At 42.5% G+C, this 27,256-nt stretch overlaps 1 protein-coding gene across 1 annotated transcript in view; it reads right to left on the reverse strand.

The window, feature by feature from the left end:
- RASGEF1B (RasGEF domain family member 1B) overlaps nucleotides 1–26,840 on the reverse strand; it is a 623,896-nt gene extending 597,056 nt beyond the window's left edge. The window contains exon 1 of the mRNA XM_043448126.1: nucleotides 26,658–26,840. Within this exon, the coding sequence (XP_043304061.1) occupies nucleotides 26,658–26,726 (69 nt within the window). The 5' untranslated portion in view covers nucleotides 26,727–26,840. The remainder of the gene's footprint in view (nucleotides 1–26,657) is intronic.
- Nucleotides 26,841–27,256: the final 416 nt, after the last annotated feature.

Here is a 27,256-nt window from a genome sequence, read left to right on the forward strand (position 1 = left end):
ATTTGTGAGAAAAATCTCTGTATTTACTGTGTTCCAATTAATAGGAATTGAAGATTTATACAGCACTTTCCTCAAAAGATGTAAATATATACACAAAAAGTAATTTTAAAAAGTGAATTAAAGTAAACTAAATTTTATGTTCTTCAATTGAATACTAGTAATTTGAAAATAATGAACAGTTTCAACTGTATCAATTAAAAATGTCAGACTCATATAAATATTATTAATCAACTTAAACAATGTTAAAGTTGTTTTCACAATATATCTTAGAATTTACAATCAAAGTCATCCTAAAATATTTTAGGATCCGATGCCTTCCCTAAAGATGGGCAAAATCACATTCTAACATCTCTTTCTATCCACTTCAATATTTAAAAGCAATTGGAAGCAGGTTAAAAGAAAGTCAAACTGGTAAGTCTTCAAGACCAAAGAGAAGGGGGAAACGAGTTCATCAAAAAGATAAAAAAGAAGTATCTTCTATCCTTAAGTATGTACATTCATAGAGACCAATGTTTTTCAAGTTTTCTTGGTGATGGGGAAAGAGGAAGGTCTGTGGAAAAGGTATGGTGTAGCTTTGTGACTTTAATCCTTCTATTAGTTCTGTAAGCCTGCTATTTGGGAAACACTGTAATGTGCTGGGGATACAATACTGAAGAAACACAGTTCTTCTCACTGTCTAATATTAAGCTTCTTGGTAGGACAGTCACTCCACATTTGCTGCAGTGTGGAATGAGGATAGTGAATTTAGAGACAGCAAGAAAGCTTGCTGCATCTCTTCAAAGGCACAGCTTTCTACTCTCACAATACAGAACATGGAGATGCGGACATAGGAAACAGACTTGTGGACACCCTGGGGGAAGGAGAGGGTGGGACCAGTTGAGAGAACAGCATGGACACATAGACATTATCATATATAAAATAGAGAGCAAGTGGGAATTTGCTGTGTGACACAGCCAGCCCAACCCAGTACTCTGTGACAACCTAGAGGCGTGGGACAGGGTACGGAGATGGGAAGGGGGGTTCACAGGGGAGGGGACATACGTATACCTGTGGCTGATTCACACTGATGGATGGCAGAGGCCAACACAATACTGCAAAGCAATTATCCTCCAATTTAAAAAAAGAGAAAATAATAAAAGAAAAAAGAGAGAGAAAAAGAGGAAAAAAGCGGGGGAAGTTGACTGGGCATTTTCACAAGCGGGCATTCTTACCATTTTAGAAGGAAGAAAAGAAGGCAAAATGGAAGAAAAAGTGGCAGATATATGTAGAAAGCAATTCCCCTCACTCACAGGTATGGCCTAATCTGAGGCCTGTAACCTCTAGGACTCACGGGCCTCCATCTTGGGGTCAAATGAGGCAGAGGAGTAATTTGATAGGATGAGGAATAAGTTAACATTGAGGACGCACCCCAGAGGACTATGTCATAACTTTCTATTTAACTTTCTTTCTGGAGGAAATATCATTATCAAAGTACAATTATTACATAAGGGTCAGCATGTAGATGACTATTATCTTTTCAACAGACCTGTTTCTCTGAAAGCTCCCTCATTCAAAATATAATTAAGCCAATCTTGGCATTTGCTTTAAAAAGGACCCATTTATGATGTTTTAAAAGTAGTGGTATATATTTGCAGTTTTGTTTGCATTATATAGGGCAAAACTGATAGCTCAAAATTCTAAACAATGCATGTAATATAATAATGTGAAGGATTACCCAGGAAAGCACGACTGAAGAAAAGACCCTCCCAGCACCTTGCAAAAGTACAAGAAAAATAACACATCTGGTTGCTGTGAGTCACCGTTTTTATGGATCAAAGCACAAAAACTGAAGCCAACAAATCGCTTATATTTATTAAACTTCAAGGCTTATATATATGAAAACTGATGATGTTTCATAGTAAAAATTGATTTAAATCAATCTACTATTAATTTGCTTACCTAAACAGTTTTACTCTTTGATTAAAAAGATAACATTGAATTAACAAGCCAATTTTTCTGTACGCAAACCTAAATAGAAAAAAAACAAAAAGCTGCCACTACACTCACATACAATGTATAGCAAAGTGATGTTCCCTCTGTGTGAGCCATCAAGCCTAGCAATTATGAACTGGGTAAAACAACAACAGGAGTGAATTCCCATTCCTATTCCTGAAATACTACAAGAACATCTACCATGATTTCATTTCTTTACTGGCCAAGTCTTTACTACGCAATTATCATTTTCCCCGTCCACTATGCAAAGAGGTAGAAGAGACTATGAAAGAAATGTAAATTTTCATCCTTGAAGTTGGAGGTCTATACTTTAATTGAAGAGGTTATCTTTCAGGTCTTCCTAACTGTTGACTAAAGCAGGAAATTTTATCCTGTTGGTTTTCCAATTGGAACATAATCTCTATCCAATATAACAGCATTAGGCTGCTGTTATCTTAAGGGTAGAAACATTTACATTCTCCCTATCACAACTACACCAATTCACGGGGAACACACACCACAGACACGATAGAAAATCAAACATTTCTCTCTTATGAAACACATTGGGAGTTCCCCCCAAACTCTTTTAAAATAAAACACATTCAGAGATTAGGATTGTTTTCTGAGCATGTTTATAATCCATCACTCAGCACAAATGTAAATTACATTTTCTGAAACTAAAAGTACTATACAGCAAAAAAAAATATCTCCTTAAGGACAGACCAATTCCAAAACAGTGTTAACATCTCCAAAACATTGTTCTATGTAGATAAACTGATGCAACAGATGAATGAATGATCATAAACTGAAATTCTTCACTTGCACTTAATTTCCTGTTTACAATAAATCAAAATCCACAACACTGTGTTTAGGTATGTTTCTAGCTCATTGCAAGCTGACTGCTGCTGCTGCTGCTAAGTCACCTCAGTCATGTTCGACTCTGTGCGACCCCATGAACGGCAGCCCACCAGGCTCCCCCGTCCCTGGGATTCTCCAGGCAAGAACACTGGAGTGGGTTGCCATTTCCTTCTCCATGCAAGCTGACTAATTAAAGTCAAATCCATGTATTCTGCTTCAGCTCAGATCAGTTCAGTTCGGTCGCTCAGTCGGGTCCAACTCTTTGCGACCCCATGAATCGCAGCACACCAGGCCTCCCTGTCCATCACCAACTCCCGGAGTTTACTCAAACTCATGTCCATCGAGATGGTGATGCCATCCAGCCATCTCATCCTATGTCATCCCCTTCTCCTCCTGCCCCCAATCCCTCCCGGCATCAGGGTCTTTTCTAATGAGCCAACCCTTCGCATGAGGTGGCCAAAGTACTGGAGTTTCAGCTTTAGCATCAGTCCTTCCAATGAACACCCAGGACTGATCTCCTTTAGGATGGACTGGTTGGATCTTCTTGCAGTCCAAGGGACTCTCAAGAGTCTTCTCCAACACCACAGTTCAAAAGCATCAATTCTTCGGTGCTCAGCTTTCTTCACAGTCCAACTCTCACATCCATACATGACCAATGGAAAAACCATAGCCTTGACTAGATGGACCTTTGCTGGCAAAGTAATGTCTCTGCTTTTCAATATGCTGTCTAGGTTGGTCATAACTTTCCTTCCAAGGAGTAAGCATCTTTTAATTTCGTGGCTGTAATCACCATCTGCAGTGATTTTGGAGCCCAAAAAAATAAAGTCTGACACTGCTTCCACTATTTCCCCATCTATTTCCCACCAAGTGATGGGACTGGATGCCATGATCTCAGTTTTCTCAATGTTGAGCTTTAAGCCAACTTTTCCACTCTCCTCTTTCACTTTCATCAAGAGGCTTTTCAGTTCCTCTTCACTCTCTGCCATAAGTGTGGTGTCATCAGCATATCTAAGGTTATTGATATTTCTCCCTGCAATCTTGATTTCAGCTTGTGCTTCTTCCAGCCCAGTGCTTCTCATGATGTACTCTGCATATAAGTTAAATAAGCAGGGTGACAATATACAGCCTTGACGTACTCCTTTTCCTATTTGGAACCAGTCTGTTGTTCCATGTCCAGTTCTAACTGTTGCTTCCTGACCTGCATATAGATTTCTTAAGAAGCAGGTCAGGTGGTCTGGTATTCCCATCTCTTGAAGAATTCTCCACAGTTTATTGTGATCCACACAGTCAAAGGCTTTGATGTAGTCAATAAAGCAGAAATAGATGTTTTTCTGGAACTCTCTTGCTTTTTTGATGATCCAGCGGATGTTGGCAATTTGATCTCTGGTTCCTCTGCCTTTTCTAAAACCAGCTTGAACATCTGGAAGTTCACGGCTCACGTATTGCTGAAGCCTGGCTTGGAGAATTTTGAACATTACTTTACTAGCGTGTGAGATGAGTGCAATTGTGCAGTGGTTCAAGCATTCTTTGGCATTGCCTTTCTTTGGTACTGGAATGAAAACTGACCTTTTCCAGTCCTGTGGCCACTGCTGAGTTTTCCAAGTTTGCTGGCATATTGAGTGAAGCACTTTCACAGCATCATCATTCAGGATTTGAAATAGCTCAACTGGAATTCCATCACCTCCACTAGCTTTGTTCATAGTGATGCTTTCTAAGGCCCACTTGACTTCATATTCCATGATGTCTGACTCTATGTGAGTGATCACACCATCGTGATTATCTGGGTTGTGAAGATCTTTTTTGTACAGTTCTTCTGTGTATTCATGCCACCTCTTCTTAATATCTTCTGCTTCTGTTAGGTCCCTACCATTTCTGTCCTTTATTGAGCCCATCTTCGCATGAAATGTTCCCTTGGTATCTCTAATTTTCTTGAAGAAATCTCTAGTCTTTCCCATTCTGTTGTTTTCCTCTATTTCTTTGCATTGGTCGCTGAGGAAGGCTTTCTTATCTCTCCTTGCTATCCTTTGGAATTCTGCATTCAAATGGGAATACCTTTCCCTTTTCTCCTTTGCTTTTTGCTTCTCTTCTTTTCACAGCTATTTGTAAGGCCTCCTCAGACAACCATTTTGCTTTTTTGCATTTCTTTTCCATGGGGATGGTCTTGATGCCTGTCTCCTGTATAATGTCATGAACCTCCATCCATAGTTCATCAGGCTCTCTGTCTATCAGATCCTTAAATCTATTTCTCACTTTCGCTGTATAGTCATGAGGGATTTTATTTAGGTCATACCTGAATTGTCTAGTGGTTTTCCCTACTTTCTTCAATTTCAGTCTGAATTTGGCAATAAGGAGTTCATGATCTGAGCCACAGTCAGCTCCCGGTCTTGTTTTTGCTGACTGTATAGAGCTTCTCCGTCTTTGTCTGCAAGGAATATAATCAATCTGATTTCGGTGGTGACCATCTGGTGATGTCCATGTGCATAGTCTTCTCTTGTGTTTTTGGAAGTGGGTGTTTGCTATGACCAGTGCGTTCTCTTGGCAAAACTCTATTAGCCTTTGCCCTGCTTCATTCCGTACTCCAAGGCCAAATTTGCCTGTTACTCCTGGCATTTCTTGACTTCCTACTTTTGCATTCCAGTCTCCTATAATGAAAAGGACATCTTTTCTGGGTGTTAGTTAGTTCTAAAGGTCTTGTATTCTGCTTAATGGAAACTAAATTTGACACCTTTCCACAATCGGGAGCAGTAAAACCACTATGAACTATGTCAGAATCACAAGACATGGTTCAAGACCCAGCTTTGCCACATACTTACTAACCAGCTGACCTTGGGCAACTCACCTAACTCTCTTGACAGTTCAGATTCCTCACCTACAAGCTGAGAAGTTGAGGTGCAATGCATTCAGCTTCCCACTCTATCTCTAAATGCTCCACTGTTAAGATTCTGGCATTTACTGAAGCTCTAGTAATACATCATTCGACCCAAACAACATTCCATGTAACCACAATCACCACCAACACAAGCCACATCTTTATACATCATTCTTGTGATTTCCCACTTTGACTTGAATAGGTAGCAAGGTACACCGCATTTTTATGAACTGGCAGAATTTTTTACAAGCCAGTAATTCCAATGGCTGCTTTGATCTTTCAAGAGGATGTTGCTAATGTTCCTCTATCATTCAGGGTCCTCATAGGAAACAGATGACACACTCAAATTGGGTAATTTGAGAGAAGTTCAGTAAAATTTTACAAAGATGCAAGAAAGATATAAGAAAAACCACAAGGCATGGTACTGTGTCTTGGGGCTAGTAACATGCCCAAGCATGACAACCCACTCCAGTATTCTTACCTGGAGAATCCCCATGGACAGAGGAGCCTGGCGGGCTGCAATCCATGGGGTCACAAAGAGTTGCACATGACTGAGTGACTAAACACAGCACAGCACCCTGCTTAAAGCAGCAAGAAAAGGGGAGAGTTGCAGGAAGCTAGAGACAGACAGGCTATCTCAGGTAGCAGGAACCAACCAGCTCAAGGTAACCTAGAAAACTGTGAGTCAGGGTAATAAACATCTTGCCCTCACAATCTCCACTCCCTCCAATCTCTAGCCAATGCTCTCCACTGGCTAAAGCCAGCAATTAGATGCCGAGGCCAAGAGAATGCTGTGGATGTATTTCATACAGGTTGACTTCCTGGAGTCCACAGTGGGGAAAGATCAAGAAAGGTGCAAAGGGAAACAGATCTAATACCATCCTCTTTCCTCTAACTAGGCTAAATTCTCATGAAGTTACACTAGTCTCATCTTTGCCGGAAGCTTCTTAAATGGTATTGTGAGTACAAACCACTGTCTAGTGAGTTCACATAATGTGTTGGATCCCTTCCAAATCCTGACGATGTATTTAATGCTCAGGCAATCTTTATTCTAACACCAAGAGCCTATTAGAACTCTCTAACGTAGTCATCTGGGGTAATTTTAGATCTCAACAGGTTTTCACAAAGAATTAAGCAAACCAATTGCTTAAGCTGGAAGAAACATCAATGTTAGTAAAGATTGATTCTCTATATTCCCCCTCTCTAATTAGTTGTTCTGGACATCAGTGAGTTGCACAAAAAGAGCCACAACGATTTCTCTGATGAAGTAGTTTCAGCTAACTAGAAAAGCTGGAGCGTGGCATTATTAACTCTTTGATGGGGTAGGAAAAACCATGCTGAGCTGTAGACAATATTTAAACGTTCCAGGAGATAGCAGAATAAAAGTGGATAACAGGAGAAGGGACTTCAAAGGGAGGACTTAATTTAAACCTCTGATCTAGAAAAGACAAAGAGCATATTCACCAGCGTAGAAAGAAAAATATTACTAATTGGATACTTTGCTACCATGTGCTGGGGCCTATATTGAGTGTTTTCATGTCATAACTCATAAAATCTACAGGGAAGACCAGTGAGATTTTTTTTTAGAACATTATACATATGAGGAAAGTAATCTGCTGAAAGTACTGGAAAATAAATTAGAAAATCCAATAAAGAGGCTTGGTTTTAAAAAGGTTTTATGTCTGATGTGACCTCAGACATAATTCCACCTTTTACCATTTTAAATCATTTCTGGTGTCTTGGCAAGTTGTAAAACACAAATGATAATTTATTTTGCCTATTTATCGTATCAATCTAGAAAAACAGATTCTCTTCTGAAATCAACTCCTTCTTTTAAATGGTTTTAAAGGATTTTAAATGGTTGCCACAGCTCTTGGAAGCATTCCGGGGAAAGAGCCTGTGAAATCTTGTCCCTAGAACAGGCATAGAGGTGTCCTACCAGACCTCAGCTCAGAACTGTCCCCTGTTTTTGCACTTAAAGATCAAATCTCTTCAAGTAAACTTGAGGAAGAGCTTATGTGTTATTCCTTTTGTAATTCTTACGGCACCAAGCACATGAATAGGGCACATAATTGGGAATAAATAAATACTTGTTCAATGAGTAATCAGCATAGCACAGTACATGATGGTCAAGAGACTTCAGAAAGAAAAGTAAACATTATTTACCCAGAAAAAAATTTTTAAAAACCAATCTTTTATCACCACTAGAGTATGGCATCTAATACAGTTTTCAGGTACCAGGAACAAAATATATATAGAAGGTGCCTTCTTTTGGGCATTTCCCATTCCCATCGCAAGTCCATTCAATGTCCACCTCACTTTCAAAAAATTAACAGGAGAAGAACCAGGCTAAAATGTAAATCAAGCCCAACCATGAGGTGGAAATTTTTTTAAAATAAGCAGCAGAAGAAAGGTAACATCTAACAATAATTATGCACCAGGCATAGTGTTTAACACTTTATACTTATTTTCTCAGTTAATCCTCATGGTAATCACCATCCTCAGTTTATGGATAAACAGACCCTGAAGCTCAGAGAAGTTAAGTAACTTGACTATGTTCACACAATAAGTGATGAGTGACAGAGTAGAGATTTGGCTTAAACTCTAGAAGATAATCATTAAAGAACAGACTTTGGTACCAATAAAGATACAGGAAGTGGGAAGGGTCATGCCTTTGCCTTGGTGATGGAGTCATTATGGGGAAAACTAACATATCTGAGGCTCAGTTGCTTCCTAACACTAGTGGCAGGGGGCATCACAGCTAATACCCACCTTGCCCTGGAAAGAGTGGGGGACTTGGGAACGAAGAGAACTAACATATCTGAGACTCAGTTGTCTCCTTACACTGGTGGTGGGGGAGGGGGAGGGCATCACAGTTAACACTCAGCTTGCCCTGGGAAAAGCAGTGGAACTTGAGAACACAAGACCTGGAGCCAAAGTCTCAGCTCTCCTCCTGGCTGTGGTTATCTCAGGATGTCTGCTTTATCTCGATGAACCTCAGCTTCTGAATCTCAATTAGCCCACATGCTGTACCTTAGGAAGGGTTTGTGTCGAGACAAAAATTGATTTGTTCTTGACAGGCCTTGGCTTAGGAGCTCTTCATTCAGTGATACAAGGAACTCGAAGAGATGGGGCTGATGGGGCTGGTTAGAGATGGCAGGTGGAATTTATGCTAATTTTGTGGGACAAAGAAGGGCTTAGAAAAGATTTTAGAAACAGATCATCAAAGATGATGATCCCCTCACTTTATCCCAGGGATGCAAGGATTCTTCAACATTCACAAATCAATCAATGTGATACACCACATTAACAAATTGAAAGATAAAAACCATATGATTATCTCAATAGATGCAGAGAAAGCCTTTGACAAAATTCAACATCCATTTATGATAAAAAAAAAAACCCTCCAGAAAGCAGGTACAGAAGGAACATACCTCAACATAATAAAAGCCATATATGATAAACCCAGAGCAAACATTATCCTAAATGGTGAAAAATTGAAAGCATTTCCCCTAAAGTCAGGAATAAGACAAGGGTAACCACTCTCACCATGATTATTCAACATAGTTTTGGAAGTTTTAGCCACAGCAGTCAGAGAAGAAAAAGGAATAAAAGGAATCCAGATTGGAAAAGAAGAAGTAAAACTCTCACTGTTTGCAAATGACATGATCCTCTACATAGAAAACCCTAAAGACACCACCAGAAAATTACTAGAACTAATCAATGAATATAGTAAAGTTGCAGGATATAAAATTAACACACAGAAATCCCTTGCATTCCTATACACTAACAATGAGAAAACAGAAAGAGAAATTAAGGAAACAATTCCATTCACCATTGAAACGAAAAGAATAAAATACTTAGGAATAAATTTACCTAAAGAAACAAAAGACCTATATATAGAAAACTATAAAACACTGATGAAAGAAATCAAAGATAACACAAATAGATGGAGAAATATACCATGTTCATGGATCAGAAGAATCAATATAGTGAAAATGAGCAAACTACCCAAAGCAATCTGTAGCTTCAATGCAATCCCTATCAAGCTACCAATGGTATTTTTCAGAGAACTATAACAAATAATTTCACAATTTGTATGGAAATACAAAAAACCTTGAATAGCCAAAGCAATCTTGAGAAAGAAGAATGGAACTGGAGGAATCAACCTACCTGACTTCAGGCTCTACTACAAAGCTACAGTCATCAAGACAGTATGGTACTGGCACAAAGACAGAAATATAGATCAATGGAACAAAATAGAAAACCCAGAGACAAATCCATGCACCACAGACACCTTATTTTTGACAAAGGAGAAAAGAATATACAATGGAGAAAAGACAATCTCTTTAACAAGTGGTGCTGGGAAAACTGGTCAACCACTTGTAAAAGAATGAAACTAGAACACTTTCTAACACCATACACAAAAATAAACTCAAAATGGATTAAAGATCTAAATGTAAGACCAGAAACTATAAAACTCCTAGAGGAGAACATAGGCAAAACACTGACATAAATCACAGCAGAATCTTCTATGACCCACCTCCCAGAGTAATGGAAATAAAAGCAAAAATAAACAAATGGGACCTAATGAAACTTAAAAGCTTTTGCACTACAAAGGAAACTATAAGTAAGGTGAGAAGACAGCCTTCAGAATGGGAGAAAATAATAGCAAATGAAGCAACTGACAAAGAATTAATCTCAAAAATACACAAGCAACTCCTGCAGCTCAATTCCAGAAAAATAAATGACCCAATCAAAAAATGGGCCAAAGAACTAAACAGACAGTTCTCCAAAGAAGACATACAGATGGCTAACAAACACATGAAAAGATGCTCAACATCACTCATTATCAGAGAAATACAAATCAAAACCACAATGAGGTACCAACTCATGCCGGCCAGAATGGCTGCTATCAAAAAGTCTACAAACAATAAATGCTGGAGAGGGTGTGGAGAAAAGGGAACCCTCTTACACTGTTGGTGGGAATGCAAACTAGTACAGCCACTATGGAGAACAGTGTGGAGATTCCTTAAAAAACTGGAAATAGAACTGCCATGTGACCCAGCAATCCCACTGCTAGGCATACACACTGAGGAAACCAGAACTGAAAGAGACACGTGTACCCCAATGTTCATTGCAGCACTGTTTGTAATTGCCAGGACATGGAAGTAACCTAGATGCTCATCAGCATATGAATGGATAAGAAAGCTGTGGTACATATACACAATGGAATATTACTCAGCTATTAAAAAGGATGCATTTGAATCAGTTCTAATGAGGTAGATGAAACCGGAGCCTATTATAGAGAGTGAAGTAAGTCAGAAAGAAAAACACCAATACAGTATATTAGCACATATATATGGAATTTAGAAAGATGGTAAGGATGACCCTATATGTGCGATAGCAAAAGAGACACAGATGTAAAGAACAGACTTTTGGACTCTGTGGGAGAAGGCGAGGGTGGGATGATTTGAGAGAATAGCATTGAAACATGTATATTACTATACGAGAAACAGATCACCAGTCCAGGTTCGATGCATGAGACAGGGTGCTCAGGGCTGGTGCACTGGGATGACCCTGAGGGATGGGATGGGGAGGGAGGTGGGAGGGGGGTTCAGGATGGGGAACACATGTACACCTATGGCTGATTCATGTCAATGTATGGCAAAAACCACTACAGTATTGTAAAGTAATTAGCCTCCAAGTAAAATAAATAAGTTAAAAAAAAAAAAAAAAGATGGTCCCCTCTGTTACCATGTCCATCTGCAAGGCCAGAAATGGGAAATTTTTCATTTAAATAATAATAATATTTTACAGTATTTAGGTATGTCTTGCAATATTCCAGAGTGCGTTAGTCACTCAGTCATGTGTATAACTCTTTGTGACACCATGGACTGTAGCCCACCAGGCTCCTCTGTCCATGGAATTTTCCAGGCAAGAATACTGGAGTGGGTTGCCATTTCCTACTCCCAGGCATCTTCCCAACTCAGGGATCAAACCCGGGTCTCCTGCGTCTCCTGCAGTGTGGGCGAGTTGTTTATCACTGCCTCCTGGGAAGCCAATTTTTTGCACTACTTTATGAGCTTCAAAGACTTTCATATTAATGGTTTCAATTGATAGTGTTTCTCTAGCGCTATCTGCTTAATTCTATTGAGGAAGACAAACACAGAAAAAAATGAGAAATTATTATCTGCAAGGCTGTTGGACAATTTTAAACCCAAGCTGTTTTCCAAAGGTTAAATTTCTGAATTCCTTCTTCCTTCATTTTTCCATCTGTAAATAGAGTAAAAGAACCCCCTACTGTTTCTCCATTTCTAATAAGATTATGTATATGAGGTGTTCTGGTGAATTCTAAACACGACAAAGAACTGTTATTATTGTCTATGATCCATCAACTCTGTTAAGTGAAGGCATTTTTCTTAGTCATTCTAACCAGCAGCAATTCCAAATCAAAGAAAGAACTCAAGGTAAGCCAAGAGAAGTCTATTTATCCAGGAAGTATTCATGCAAAAGGGAAGTCCACACAATGAGCAGAGAGACGGTGTGGCATCAGCTAGGAACCCCAGAGGATCCACCCAGCTGCCTAGACGTCCAAAGCTGGCTCTGAGCAAATGGACTCCTAAAAATCACAGTAGGCATCGGGGTATTCGCTCAGCCATCTGACTCACTCACAGCATCTGGGCACAAGAAAAGTCTATTTCCCAAATCCCTCTTCTCTACCCCCATCTTCCCTAGCCACACGTACAAACAATCTGGACAGTCCATAAGGCAGAGGATAATTTTAGGGGCTTCCCCAGGGCCTGGCTGGATGGTTTCCAATCATTTCTTTCTGGCCTATAAAATCAGATGCACTATTTCTTTATACATGAGAAAAAATGAAATCAGTTTCTATTTGCAGAGTGAGATGAGAAAAAAAATGAAAACTGCACACAGTGATGCCACAGATTCTTAGAAACGGCCTCCCTAAGCTAGAAGAGAGGAAGGAGGCAAAAGAGAAACTCTGAAGGAAAGGAAGTTCCATTTGCTAATGCTTGAGAAGTGTACCATGAGCTTGGCCTCATGTACATAAACACATCTGAGGTTTCAGAGCAAAGCTGGTAAATAAAATCAGCGAGATTTCTGGATTCATTTTAACCACTGGTTATGGTGTGGTTCAATCATCATGACCACTCCAGGAGCAAATCACAGTGTGTCTGTGTGTCTTTCTGTCTATGTGTGGCTCTGTTACGTCAGCCTGACCTCTTCCACACACCCCCCTTTCTCAAATAGACACACAATACATGTTAACACATGAAATTTGGTTAAAATAAACATCAAGAATAAGCTTGTTAGGCTAAAAAAAAAATTGCCTTGGGGGTTAGATTTCACAAAAGGCCTACCCTGCTTGAAGACCGGAATAGGAAAGAAGGAAATTGACAAGATAACACCAGCCAGTTTAAAGTACCCAAATGTGGTTACAAATGAAGTCATCGTATCACTCACACCCAAATTTTGCTAGCCACATAACCCTACCCACACATTGAGCATTTCAGGTTCTCTTCCAAGGATCCGTTTTTCGTTTGGTATCAGTAGGTGTTCTCTGTGGGAGATTACATCCTAAAAACTCTTGAACCAGTCCAAGCAGCCACTGAACCTTGCTGGCTCCAGGCTGCCTGTATGTCTGGACCGCTCTTGCTCAAAACTACTCACTGCCCCCTTGCTAGACCCACAGTGTTCCCCCGGAATTGAACAGGCTCCCTTGTCTGAGCTCTACTCTCTGCAATGGCCCCACAGCAAGGTTATTTGTGTCATCATATGTCAAGCTCTTTTTTGCTGGCACAAGGTAGCTAGATTCAGGGGACAGAAAGAGTTGGAACCACTGTCTGTCTCTTCCATCTAGGGTCCTATATCCTCAAGCCCTATTTCTGAGTCTGCTCCAGCAGTCCCACCTTGCAGTTTTCCTTCTTTCACTGATATCTGCATTCCTCCTCCCATGCTGATAGAATTTCATTCATAAATCTAGTTCAAGTTTACGTCTCAAAAAGTGCATTCTTCCTCAAATTTGACTCAGTTGAATTGAGATGGACGAACTTAGAGCCGGTTATACAAAGTCAAGTCAGAAAGAGAAAAGCAAATAGTGTATATTAACCCATACATGTTACTAGAAAACTGGTTCTGGTACTGATGAACCTATTTGCAGGGCAGGAACAGAGATGCTAATGTAGCGAATGAACTTGTGGACACAGTAGGGAAGGTAAGGGTGGGACAAATTGAAAGAGCAGCACTGAAATACATACCCCGCCATGTACGAAACAGAGGGCTGGTGGGAGCCTGCCGTACATCACAGGGAGCTCAGCTCGGGGCTCTGTGATGACCGAGATGGGTGGGATGGGAGGGTGGGAGGCTCTAGAGTGAGGGTATAGATGGATACGTACAGCTGATTCACTCTGCTGTATGGCAGAAACTAACACAACAGTTCAGTTCAGTTGTGTCCGACCCTCTGCGACCTCATGGACTGCAGCACACCAGGCTTCTCTGTCCATCACCAACTCCCAGAGTTTACCCAAACCCATGTCCATTGAGTCGGTGATGCCATCCAACCATCTCATCCTCTGTTGTCCCCTTCTCCTCCTGCCTTGAATATTTCCCAGCATCAGGGTCTTTTCCAATGAGTCAGTTCTTCGCATCAGGTGGCCAAAATATTGGAGTTTCAGCTTCAGCATCAGTCCAATATTGTAAAGCAATTATCCTCCAATATTTTTTTAAAAGTGCATTATTCCTGAAGAAAATCTCTGCATACAGAGATTCCAGGGGTTATTACACAAGCGTTCAAGCTCTGGTTGTAAATTATGACTGCTTCATATTCTTTCTCTACCTTTCAAACAGAAACATTTCTATTCTTTGCCATTCATACCATCCCCAACAGGCCACTTGCCAGCAGGTTCCTACATGCCCAGGACACCAAATAGTTACCATATATTTCCGTCCTCTTTGTTACAGTACCAGTGATGGCAATTCATGTTTGTATAATGCTTGATATTTTATATAAAGGATTTTCACATTTATTACACCAGAGCCTCACATCATCTGTGAATAATGCAAATCGAATATTGATACGTGCATTTCAGAGCTATGAAAACTGACACTCAGAGAGGTGAGGAGATTTCCCCCAATTGCATTCAGCCAGTGGGGAGATAAGCCAGGTTCAGGATTCAGATCTTAAGACTCTGGGTGCAGGTCCTTTGCAATTCATAAGGCTGCTACTCTTTAGTTTTCAGCCCCATGTGTCTCACTGTAGGTACCCCCACTTCACTTTCAACCAAATTCAAATAATCTCCATGAAAGTAAATCCCCATGCTTTCAGACTATCCAACAGATTTTTCCAGGGAAGCAGGGCATCATTACTCCCTCTGTCCCACTGGAAATACGATAAGGAAGCCCGCTGAGTAAGTGTCCTTTGGAGTAAATTAACTTTGGAATAATCCAACCTGACTTTAAGCCAGAATTCTCCACTAACAGCATGGAACACAAAAGTCTGATGAATAAAACCTTGACTTATGGCATGGATTTGCTTCACTTGACCTATTTTGAGGATACATGTTTTGCAAACCAACTGAAAAACAAAAAATACCCTGTGTTTAATTATATTGCAATCTATGGTTGAATTTCCTTTAAATGACATTTATAATTGGAACATTTTTCAAGAACTGCTTCTGTCACAGTTGCATATAAAAGTATATTATCACCATTTGTGCAACAGCCGCCTAAGTTAGAATTAACACACATCCCATAGATTGAGGAAAAGTCACTAAAGGACAATAGCTGTCACATTTCAATTAACTACAATTAAATATATCCAGAAATAAACTAGTACCCAGATTTTTATAAAGCTGCATAATCTTTTCAAAATTGATCAGCACTGATTGAGCACCTATGTTGTGGTCAGCACTATGGGTAATTCATAAAAGTATACCAGCTGAGCTATTTAAAATCCTAAAAGATGAGGCTGTTAAAGTGCTGGACTCAATATGCCAGAAAATTTGGAAAACTTAGCAGTGGCCACAGGACTGGAAAAGGTCAGTTTTCATTTCAATCCCAAAGAATGGCAGTGCCAAAGAATGTTCAAACTACCATGCAAGTGTGTTCATTTCTCATGCTAGTAAGGTTTTGCTCAAAATCCTTCAAGCTAGGCTTCAACAGTTCATGAACTAAAAAATTTCAGTTGTACAATATGGATTTAGAAAAGGCAGAGGAACCAGAGATCAAATTGCTAACATCCAGTGGCTCATAGAGAACCTAAGAGAATTCCAGGAAAACACCTACTTCTGCTTCATTGACTACACTAAAGCCTTTTAACTGTGTGAATCACAACAAACTGGAAAAATTTTATAGAGATGGGAATATCAGACCACCTTACCTGCCTCCTAAGAAACCTGTATGAAGGACAAGAGGCAACAGTTAGAACCAGACATGGAACAATTGATTGGTTCAAAATTGAGAAAGGTGTACATCAAGGCTGTATATTGTCACCCTGCTTATTTAACTTATATGCAGAGTACATCATGAGAAATGCTGGGTTGGATGAAGCACAAGCTGGAATCAAGACTGCTGGGAGAAATATCAACAACCTCAGATATACAGACGACCACCCTTATAGCAGAAAGCGAAGAACTAAAGAGCCTCTTGATGAACATGAAAGAGCAGAGTGAAAAAGCTGGCTTGAAACTCAACATTCAAAAAACTAAGATCATGGCATCCAGTCCCATCACTTCATGGCAAACAGAAGGGGAGAAGTGGAAGCAGTGACAGATTTTCTTTTCTTGGGTTCCAAAATCACTGCTGACAATGCCTGCAGCCATGAAATTAAAAGACACTTGCTCCTTGGAAGGAAAGCAATGACAAACCTAGACAGCATATAAAGACACTACTTTGCCAACAAAGGTCCGTCTAGTCAAAGCTATGGTTTTTCCAGTAGTCATGTATGGATGTGAGAGTTGGACTATAAAGAAGACTGAGTGCCGAAGAGCTGATGCTTTTGAATTGTGGTGCTGCAGAAGACTCTTGAGAGTCCCTTGGATGGCAAGGAGATCAAACCAGTCAATCCTAAAGGAAATCAACACTGAACATTCATTGGCCAGAACTGATGCTACTGGTAGCTGAAACTCCAACACTCTGGCCACCTGATGTGAAGAGCCAACTCATTGGAAAAGACCCTGATGCTGGGAAAGATTGAAGGCAGAAGGAGAAGGGGACAAGAGAGGATGAGACAGTTGGATGGCATCACCAACTCCATGGACACGAGTTTGAGCAAACTCTGGGAGACAGTGAAGGAAGGGGAAGCCTGGCGTGCTACAGTCCAGGGGGTTGCAAAAAGTCAGACACAACTTAGCAACTGAACAACAGCTACAACAATAAGATATTATTTGTAAGATTAGTCAAAGAAGAGGGGATACTCAGGGTACGGAGATCAAGGTGAAAATACATGTTACAGTAAGTACTATCATAGATACGATGCTAAGTATTTTATTTAAATTATTTAACTCTCATAACAATGCAATAAGATAGCCACTATTATTATTTTAACTTTATAGGAAATAAACGTGAGACACAAGGAAGTAATTTACTTAATTAGGGTCACATACACAATGAAATATTACTCAGTCATAAAAAAGAATGAAAATGTCATTTACAACAAAACAGCTGCACCTAGAGATTATCATACTAAGTGAAGTAGGTCAGACAGAGAAAGACAAATATCATAAGATACTGCATATGTGTGGAATCCAAAATAAGGCTACAAATGAATTAATTTACAAAATCGAAACAGATTCACGGTCATGGAAAACAAACTAATGGTTACCAAGGGGAAAGGAGTAGAGGGATATATATTAGGAGTTTGGGATTAAAATATTAGACTGTGGCTGTTGTTCTTTAGTCTCATAGTTAAGAAGTAAGGGAGCCAGGATTGGAAGCCAAGTGTTTATGAGCACATGTACTCTTAACCTCTTTGCTTTATTTGGGTAAGCCTTCATAAACAACTGGGTCTTTATTATGGCTCCGAAGATTAGATAGCGTTTAGGCAGGATGAATGAGAAGAATGAGGATAGGTCATCATATTGCAGGATAAACAAAGAGCACAAACAAATACGCAGGGCAAGAATTTATATCTAACAGGTAAGGATCCCTGAAGGAAATCAATGACAAGCAGTAAAGTTGGGTATGCAGAGTGAGACATTTAACTGAACACCTTACAAATAACCTAGGTGGAATTTAAAGACTTGACCCTTTGGGAATAGAAAGTCATACAGACTCATCTGTAGGGAAGTGATAATGAAAAGGCACTGTGGTGTCCCAGCAGCATATTCAGGAAAAGTGGAGAGGAGGGAGGCATCAGGGGGGCAAATCAATTAGTAGCTTACCATGAAAACCCCTACAGACCCCACTAGTCCTCGGTCATAGCATATACTCAATAAATATTTGTCAGATCAGTAGATGATGACTAGAAGCAATAAAAAGAATGGTACAAATCCAAGACAAAATCTGCAAGAATCACTGACAGTGTTCATGAAGAAAGAAGAGAAGAGAGTAAGCAAAGCTGGCACCAAAGTGTTACTCTAGGTGAAAAGAAGACACGGGGAGCTTTGGGCTGATGATGGTGTTGGAAAGGAAAAGTGGGTTTCAGGTGGGGAGCAGAGAGAATGATGATTTTGGCTTGAAAATGCAAACTTTGAAAGGGACGTTAGAATACTGTTAATATATTATAGATATTTGGAGAAACAGACCTAAAGTACATTTAAGACTCTCTAAGAGTGGGAAGCACAGTCCTTACTCATCACAAAATTCAAATTAAAGTTGTGTTTCTATTTACTGGCCACTTCAATAGGCAAATCTAAGTAGGCAGAACTTTCCTAATATAAACATCACTATTAGATCTATTGTATCTTTTCAAAGATTCACAAAGTAGAAATTCATAATACACAAGAAGGTCATTACGAATTGAAAAGACCTAAGCAAAAAGGAAAAAAATCAAAGAGTTAAGCTCCCATCCATGCTCCCCATGACATGCAGCCAGCACTGGCGATTTGACAGATGTGAAACACTAGCGTTTCCTTATCAAAATACAAAAAAAAAGGGGAAAAAATCATGTAACGGTTTCTCAGCAAGAAGCCATTAGACAGATGTAATCATAATGGGACCACATATTCCTATAACTGAAATGCGAGCATTTAGGACCACATGCGGAGTTTAAAAGCAGCCAACACAAAAGGTAAGTAGAGTTGCCTGTGTGTATACAATGGCTCAGATGCGGTAGAACCATCCAATTGGCCCTCAAACCAACTGAATGGGGAATTTACAAGACAAACTCAGTATCCATTAGCTTAAAATTCAAATGACCCTCATAGAAAGCCCAGCTGTGGCAATGGGAGCTATTATTCTCAAAGTAAACTTCTCCTTTATGATCATCTACCAACATCCAATCACTGAAGCAATAGCCACACTCGTCCAAGTTATCTGCTTGCAAAACAGCCAGACCACATGGTTCCTCCTTTAGACGCTTGAAGCGGTCAGAAGGACCAAGAGGATGAGAGTATGCAAGATTCATTTATGCAGACAAAGGAGCTCACTGCAGTGGATAAAATCAAGATCTTCCCCAGGCAAATTAGAAGGGGAAAAACACTGATTCAAAGTACAACTTTCTTCAAGGGAGCAGGGATGGAGTCAATTAAAATATATAGCCAGAAAGATCCATTAAATGTAGCCTGGGGAGGCCATCCAACCAATGGAGCGCATTTGTTATTAGTGAATGCAAAAAGAGAAGTAAATTGAAATTTGAGTACAGTGTTCAAGATTAAAAACTGTGTCATAAAATATTATCAGGTAACATGTCAAACCTTTTACCCAGTTTAGAGGCAGGATATTCATCAAAAGTCATTTGGTAAGTTAGTAGTTTGAAACTCTGAAAATATGCACCCCCCCCCCCGAAAATAGTTATGCATGGTGAATGGTTTCCCAAGACAGGCCCCAAAAATCTAATATATAGTATAATAAGGTGTAAGTAGAGTACTGGGATAATGAAGTAATACAAACTGCTCTGTAAAAATAGAATCTTGCCATCCTACATAGCAGTGCTTTTCAAATTATGAGTCACAAATCATGAAATCGATTCAATGAGTCCTTCCCAGTTTAATTCTTAATAGAATGCAATAAATGGAAAGGAAAGGAAAGAATAAAATTGCAAAGATCAAGTACATCCCAGGTGTAAGGAGAAGTATTATTCTTGAAACTTAAGTTCAGTGTTACAGGTATAAATAGCTATGTGCCTTCAGGATTGTTATGTAAAATATATTTCTGACAGTGACTCGCAGTCAAAACAGTTTGAATGTCTCTTAGCAAGACTTCCACAGGGCATCCAGCACAAAGCTGGCATCTCACAACATTCGGTAAATGAATGAATGAGTGACTGAACTGGTGAACACATGAAGAATGAACACACAGAATGCCAGGAATACACCGCTCTCAGTCACAGCCCTGGAACTTGCAGTGGAAAGCCTGCTCACTCCAGCATTTCCATACTAGTAAGGCAGTGGGGACAGACAGCTGCCCAGCTAGAATTCCCTACAGGTGACACTGTTGGCCTGGGACAGGATCTCTGACACAGAAGGGGCTTTAAAGAGGGAAGGATGGGGAGAAGCTTCCCATGGTTGAGTGGGATTGGACTCTAGGAGCTGGGTTCTGAGGGGAGGAGGAAGAAGGGAAGCAAGGGTTGCCAGATTTAGCAAATAAAAATACAGGATGCTGGTTAAATTTGAATTTCAGATAAACAAATAATTTAATGGCAAAGAAAACCATGAATCTTCAAGGTTGAACGCATCATTTATTTGATGCAGAGCTAGGTGCAAAATCCTCTGTTAGGCCTTGTGGAAGGAAAAAGGACTTGGTTGTAAAGGCTGACGAGGTCAGAGACACACAGACTAGAATCTCAGTAATGACCATGTACTGAGCACTAGTCTAAGTACTGAGTTGGCCAAAAAAGTTCACTTGGGTTTTCCATACCATCTAATGGAAAAACCCAAACAAAATTTTTTGTCAACGCAACACTTTTCCAGTCACTAACTCATTTGACCTTCACCACCCTGCAATCAGCAGTGCTATTATTCCCACTGAAGCTAGAAAAGTGAAACGTAGAGGAGTTACAAGAGAAATTTGTTCAAGGTCTCACAGAGGAACAAACATAAATAACATTCAGTGGACCCATGGAGAGGGTTGGATGTTGTCCAGCAAGTGGATCTGGAGATGAGATTTGAGCTAAAATTTGAAGAAAGGGAAGAGAATGTTAGTAGGAGAATATTCCAGGCAGAGGAAGAGCTTGGAGGTGAGAGGATATGGTTAAGAAATGGGAAGAGACTAAAAAGTCGCAAGAACACTGGAAGGATAACAGGAAGAAGATAAGACTGAATATGAAAATTAGGTAGGAACACACTGTTGAGGGGAACTACATATCCTGCTAAATCTGTGTGCAGTGGTGAATCACCAAAAACTGGGGATATATAAATGAGCACTGTGCTCAGTTGGGCTATTAAGGAAAATGACTTTGGCAACAGTGCAAGAGACCAAGTGGGTAAGACAGAGATCAGAGGCCAGGAAAAGATTTAGATAACTCAGTGCAGCTGGCTGGCAAAGCATGTGGAATCAGAATCCCACATTTACCTCCCAGATTAGACCTGGAGTGGGTAAGTGACCTTGGACAATTCATGTAATGACTCTGAGCCTTGGCATCCTCACTTCTGAAACAGGGAAGACAACATCAATTCTCTCATAACGTTACATGGGAATAAGACAGGACGACATACAGGAAACACCCCACCCCACCTCCAAATGGAGCCTATTTGTAAAGGGTCACAGACATGGAACTTGAATCTTCCCTTTAACAATTCCTCTGAGTTCAATCAACCTTGGGTTGACCATTTCCAGAAGTAAGATACTCATGCCATCCCAACAGTAACACAGTGAGAGAAAGAATGTGAGAGAATGGGGTTTGCCTTTTCTACTTCCAAATACAAAGAGTATATTTAGAAATGAAGCTGAAGTAGAAAAGAAAAAGTAAAACAAAGCAAAAAACTAAATACAAAAAAATAATAATAAATAAATAAAAAACTAAATACCAAGTAACTATAGTTGAGGAAGGGAGGTGAACCTTGAGATCCTCACTCTAACACACATTAATAGGATAATCTTAAGCAAATAAACTCTCTAAAACTCAATTTTCCTGTCTGTAAAACATGGTTGCTAACACCGAAATTATGAAGCCTTTGAGAGGACAGCTGATATCATGTATATTATGCCCTTAGAACAATGCCTGGCCCAGAGTAGGGAATAAATAATAGTTATTTCATGTTATGCATAAATTTAAATGAAACTATAGTTACAGTTGTGTACAGATGTGAGAGTTGGACCATAAAGGAGGTGGTTTGTGAAGCTGGAGAAGACTCTTGAGAGTCCCTTGGACTGCAAGGAGATCAAACCAGTCCATCCTAAAGAAAATCAACCATGAATATTCACTGCAAGCACTGATGCTAAAGTTGAAACTCTAATACTCTGGTCACCTGATGCCAAGAGCCAACTCATTGGGAAAGACCCTGATGCTGGGAAAGATTGAGGGCAGCAGGAGAAGGGGGCGACAGAGGATGAGATGGTTGAATGGCATCACCAACTTGATGGACATGAGTTTGGGCAAGTTCTGGGAGTTGGTGATGGACAGGGAAGCCTGGCATGCTGCAGTCCATGGGGTCACAATGAGTTGGACACAACAGCAACTGAACAACAACAGTTGCAGTGAGGCAGTAATACTGGGGGAGACAGAAAACAGAACGTGGAGATAAGTAGAATGCACATGAGGTGTGACAATTCTAGAGGACATTCATGAGAGTGGTGGGGAACGGACAGCCCTTTTCTGTGGAGCCAGATGTGTTCTGCCCAATGGATGTGGTCTGTGAAAGCTGCCCCGCGAGGTTACACAATGGAGGATGGCAGGATGAGAGATGCAGCTTTGCAGACTGAAGATAGAGGGCTCTGGGAGGAGAAAAGGCATTCGCCTCTGCCTACATGATTCTCCTGCCACTTCCTGTCCTACAGCCAGACCTCGTCACTGACCAGCCCTGAGCACAAAGCAACACAATCCTGCGGGTGGAGGTGGGGACAGGTTCTTAATATGTCAGAGCTTAAAGGGGAAGAAATTGATGGCAGGATCCGACATCCAGCCATCCAAGCCCACAGGACACAGAGAAATAGAACCTGTTGGGTCTGAAACCACGTACCCGTGTGCTTAGATATCAGAACGCTCAGGAAGCCCACTCTTTTTGCAGGACCTCTGCCTTCATGTACTGCAAACCGCATTCCAAACATCTAGCCCCATGCTCATGGTGCCACCGTGGCTGGAGTGAACTTATGGTCCTTTGCTTTCTTTTTTCCTTAAAAATTTTAAAGCCGTTTCTCAAAGACTTGGCTTGTTAACTGAAATACTAAGAAAAAGATGAAACAAAATGATCACGAAGACATTCTGTTTCAAACGCACACCATCTGTCCTTAGCCTTTGAAGATGATGCAGCCGGACACGCACTGCCATTGTTTTTCAACCATAGTGACTTCTGGCTCCCGTGTCCTCCACAGCCTGGCACCCGTCCTCCCTGGTCAGACAACGGCAAGCACATGGGAGGTCCTGTCGGGACTCAGGGCTCTTTCAGGGAGAATTTCTTCTGCGTAAACCTATTTGGCCTGCATAGGAAGCAACTAGGGCTTCCCCTGTGGCTCAGATGATAAAGAATCCACCTGCAATGCAGGAGACCTGGGTTCAATCCCTGGGTCAGGAAGATTCCCTGGAGAAGGGAATGGCAACCCATTCCAGTATTCTTGCCTGGAGAATCCATGGACAGAGGAGCCTGGAGGGCTACAGTCTATGGGGACTCAAAGAGCCAGACATGACTGAGCAACACACACACACACACACACACACACACACACACACACACACACACACACACACACACACACACACACACACACACACACACACACACACACACACGAAGCAACTAAATTTCTGATCAGCTCCAAACCAAAATGAAACCAAAGGCCATGCATCATGTAAACACCCATCTCTGCTCTTGATTTCCCTGAAACTGAAGGTAACCTCCACAGTTAGGAAGAGAGTGTGTGGTGGAAATGAAAAGCTGCCTAAAATGTTCTCAGATCCTAGCACGCCTTCCACTTTTAGAAAAGGAATATTTAGAAAGATTTAAGAATCTCTTTCTTACAACACTTCTCTCCCTCCCAGACATCAAGAGCTCTCAACAACTGCCTCTTGGTTTATGACTGAGCGCGTTGAAGGGGTTGCTGCCTGAGAAGCAAGCATCCTTGAAACACATTCCTGACTCAGTTATTCATCTGTCTGAGGGCACAGATCTTCCCCCACAGGGAGGAAACGGATGATCACTTAACTGCTCCAGCAGCACTGATTAAAAGTGACACCTGGGTGAAGCGTTTGGGGTTGATTCAGCCAACACTGCATCCATCGGTTGTAGAAAGGAGGAGAGCAGATCCCACAGCAGCTCCTGCCTCTGGGTGCTTAAAAATAACCCAGAGCAAGACACAAGGAGACGCCAAGGACTGAGGGAATTCCCGCTCCCTAGAGCTCTTCAAAGACGGAACAGCCACTCATTTTCTTAACTGTCTAAATAGGTCTCTAGGGGCTTCCCTGGCGGCTCAGTAGCAAAGAATCCACCTGCCAAAGCAGGAGACACGGGTTTGATCCCTGATCCGGGAAGATCCCACGTGTCACAGAGCAACCAAGCCTGTGCTCTTGAGTCCTGGAGCTGCAACTACTGAGCCCTTGTGCTGCAGCTACTGAAGCCCTCGCATTTAGAGCCTGTGCCCTGCAACAAGAGAAGCCACCACAGTGAGAAGCCCACACACCACAACGAGGGAGTAGCCTCCATTCACCGCAACTAGAGAAAAAGCCGCAACAGCAACGAAGACCTAGCACAGCCAAAAATAAATAAATAGAATTGTTGAAAATAAATATATAGGGCTCTGACTAGTTTCTGAGGCCCCCTCCTCCCAGCCATGATTGAGAGGCAATTATTTTAAGAAGTTAAGGTGGGGCATCTATTGGCTTGAAGATAAAACAGGCAGGAATATACCATTAAAAGGCAGCATGTACAACTGAAATTGCTTGGCATGGATTCTGGTAATTTCAGAACAAAAATCCAAACACAAGTGAAGAGAAAGCCAAAGAGAAAAGCCATTTTCAAGAAGCACCTCGGGTGTCCAGAACCACCCTCAAATGATGCCTAAAACCTTTAGGTCGTGCTAACATGCTAAGTTTCGTGACCTCACAGACTGTAGCCCACCAGGCTCCTCTGTGCCTGGGATTCTCTAGGCAAGAATACCAGAGTGGGTTGCTATTTTCTCCTCCAGGGGATCTTCCCGACCCAGGAATTGAACCCACATCTCCTACATCTCCTGCATTGGCAGGCGGGTTCTTTACCACTAGTGCCACCTGGAAAGCCCTTACAGAGAAGCAAATGGGCAGAGATGCTGCATGCCAAAGGAGACAGTTCATGTTAACTGCAGACCTGGAAAACTTGACTTTTCCAGCCTCTTCATTATATCTTAGATTTCAGGCTACCATGTACCCAGGCATTTCAGTCTGGTTTCTCCCTGTCTGCTCGTATTTTCTCAGCTCCTCTCTCCCCTACGGTCGGGATCTCCCTACTTCAAGATGGTTTTGTCACGCAGCAGAGATTCTGGGTTGAACAGCCTGAGCTCCAAATTCAAAGGGATGGGGCCACAGGGCCTCAGAAGGTAAGAAGACCTACAGCTGTCCGAGATGAGAAAGACTCAGCGGCAGTCAGGGAGGAGACTCAAGAGTTGGAATCCTGAAGAGGAATCATTGAAGGATGATTCCTGCATCCTGAGAGGGGAGACCAAATTCAGCTTCTCTCTGACCAGTCAGGAAACTGAGGACTGAGGTACTCCAGAGGCAGCCTGAGGCTGGCAGGGGCCTAGGACTCAGTGAGGAGAACCGCACAGGGATGCACCGCAGTGCAGGTTAACCTGGCCATGGCCACGGCCACGGCCACCGTCCTCTGGTCCAGGCCTGGCAGTCAGGCAGTCAGCAGGTGGAGCAGACAAAGGACACACGGGTTCCAGAGGTGGGATTGGGGGAGTTGTGCACAGTGTGACGCTGTCCCTACTGAGTGGCCCCCATGGGATTCCTATAAAACCGTCGGTGCCATCCTTCACCCCAGGAGAAGCCAGCCACCCTCCCTTAACACGCCTCCTTGCAGAGATGTTCACCGCAGCATCACTGCCGCCTCAGACAGGTGGGAGCAATTCGATGTACCTGCCTTCAGCACTGCGATTCGTTCACCTGAGGTGGCCAATCCCATTTTTAACCCTTCTCATCCCCAAGGGATCTTACTCCCGAAAGAAGAAAGGAGTTAACTTCAATGGAGTTGGCGTTGTGCGGGAGGCTGGGGGAGGGGAGCGGAGGAGGGCGGCAAGGTGGAAACCTCCCGACCCTAGGATCTCAAGTCCTGGTTTGTTTTGGGTTTGGGGTTTGAGGTTTTTTCAGATGAAAAGGAAAAAGCAACAAAGTAGGCAGCAGAGAGGGACTGCAGGGTACCCGCTCATTTTCACACGTTCCTGGCCTTTTAGGGAAAGAGCAACTCGTAAAACTCGATTAACAGAAAACGTGTTTGCCTACTAGGGAAGGAAAACAAAATTTTCACCGAGGTCCAGAGAAGCTAGATTTCAGGCTCCCTGGGGTCCGGTTTCCCCCCGACCCCCACCCCCGGCCATCCTCGCGCCCCACCCCAGACCTGCAGGTGGAAACCAGCAAGAGAGACGGTCCAGGGCCCCGGCCGGGGGTCGCCGCCCGCGCCGACGGCCGCGCCGCGGGGACACGCCCTCCACCTACCTCAAACATGGGAGAGGCGCCCTTGCTCGGCAACGTGCAGCCCAGGAGCTTGGCTAGAAACTTTGCCATATGAGGCAGGGGCTCTCCCGAGGCGCCGGATCCGTCCTTCCGCGGCGCGGGGGCCCGAGCGCCCGGGTCTCGCCCGCAGCCGGCCGGCCAGCGCCGCCCGGGGCTGGGGGCGGCCCGCGGCGGGGCCGGGCCCGGGGGGAGCGCGCCTGCCGCCCGGCCGCCACCGCCGCCCGGCGTGCGGGGTGCGAGTGCGCGCGGCCGGGTCCGCCCGGGAGCGGGGCGCCGCCGTCTGCGCTAGCCTTTCCCGCTGAATGTCACTCTCGCCCGAGTACCGGGAAGGGCCCCGCCAAGGGCGGGGCGGGAGGGCCAACGCGCCGCAGGACGGGCGCCGCGCGCGGGCAAGGGCACTGGCGGGCAGAGCGCCGAGGCGCGGGCACCGGAGGCCCGGCCCCGGGCGCCGCCGCTCCAGCCACACCGCTTCGGCCGTGGCCCAGGCCTGAAGCTCGGCGGGAGAGCGGGAGGCGAGGCCGGGGAGGGTGGGCGGACGGGGCCGGCCGGGGTGACCCACTTCTCCGGTTTCCCTTCTCCGC

The sequence above is a fragment of the Cervus canadensis genome, chromosome 26 (genome assembly GCF_019320065.1).
Source record: "Cervus canadensis isolate Bull #8, Minnesota chromosome 26, ASM1932006v1, whole genome shotgun sequence".
Classification (NCBI taxonomy): Eukaryota; Metazoa; Chordata; class Mammalia; order Artiodactyla; family Cervidae; genus Cervus; species Cervus canadensis.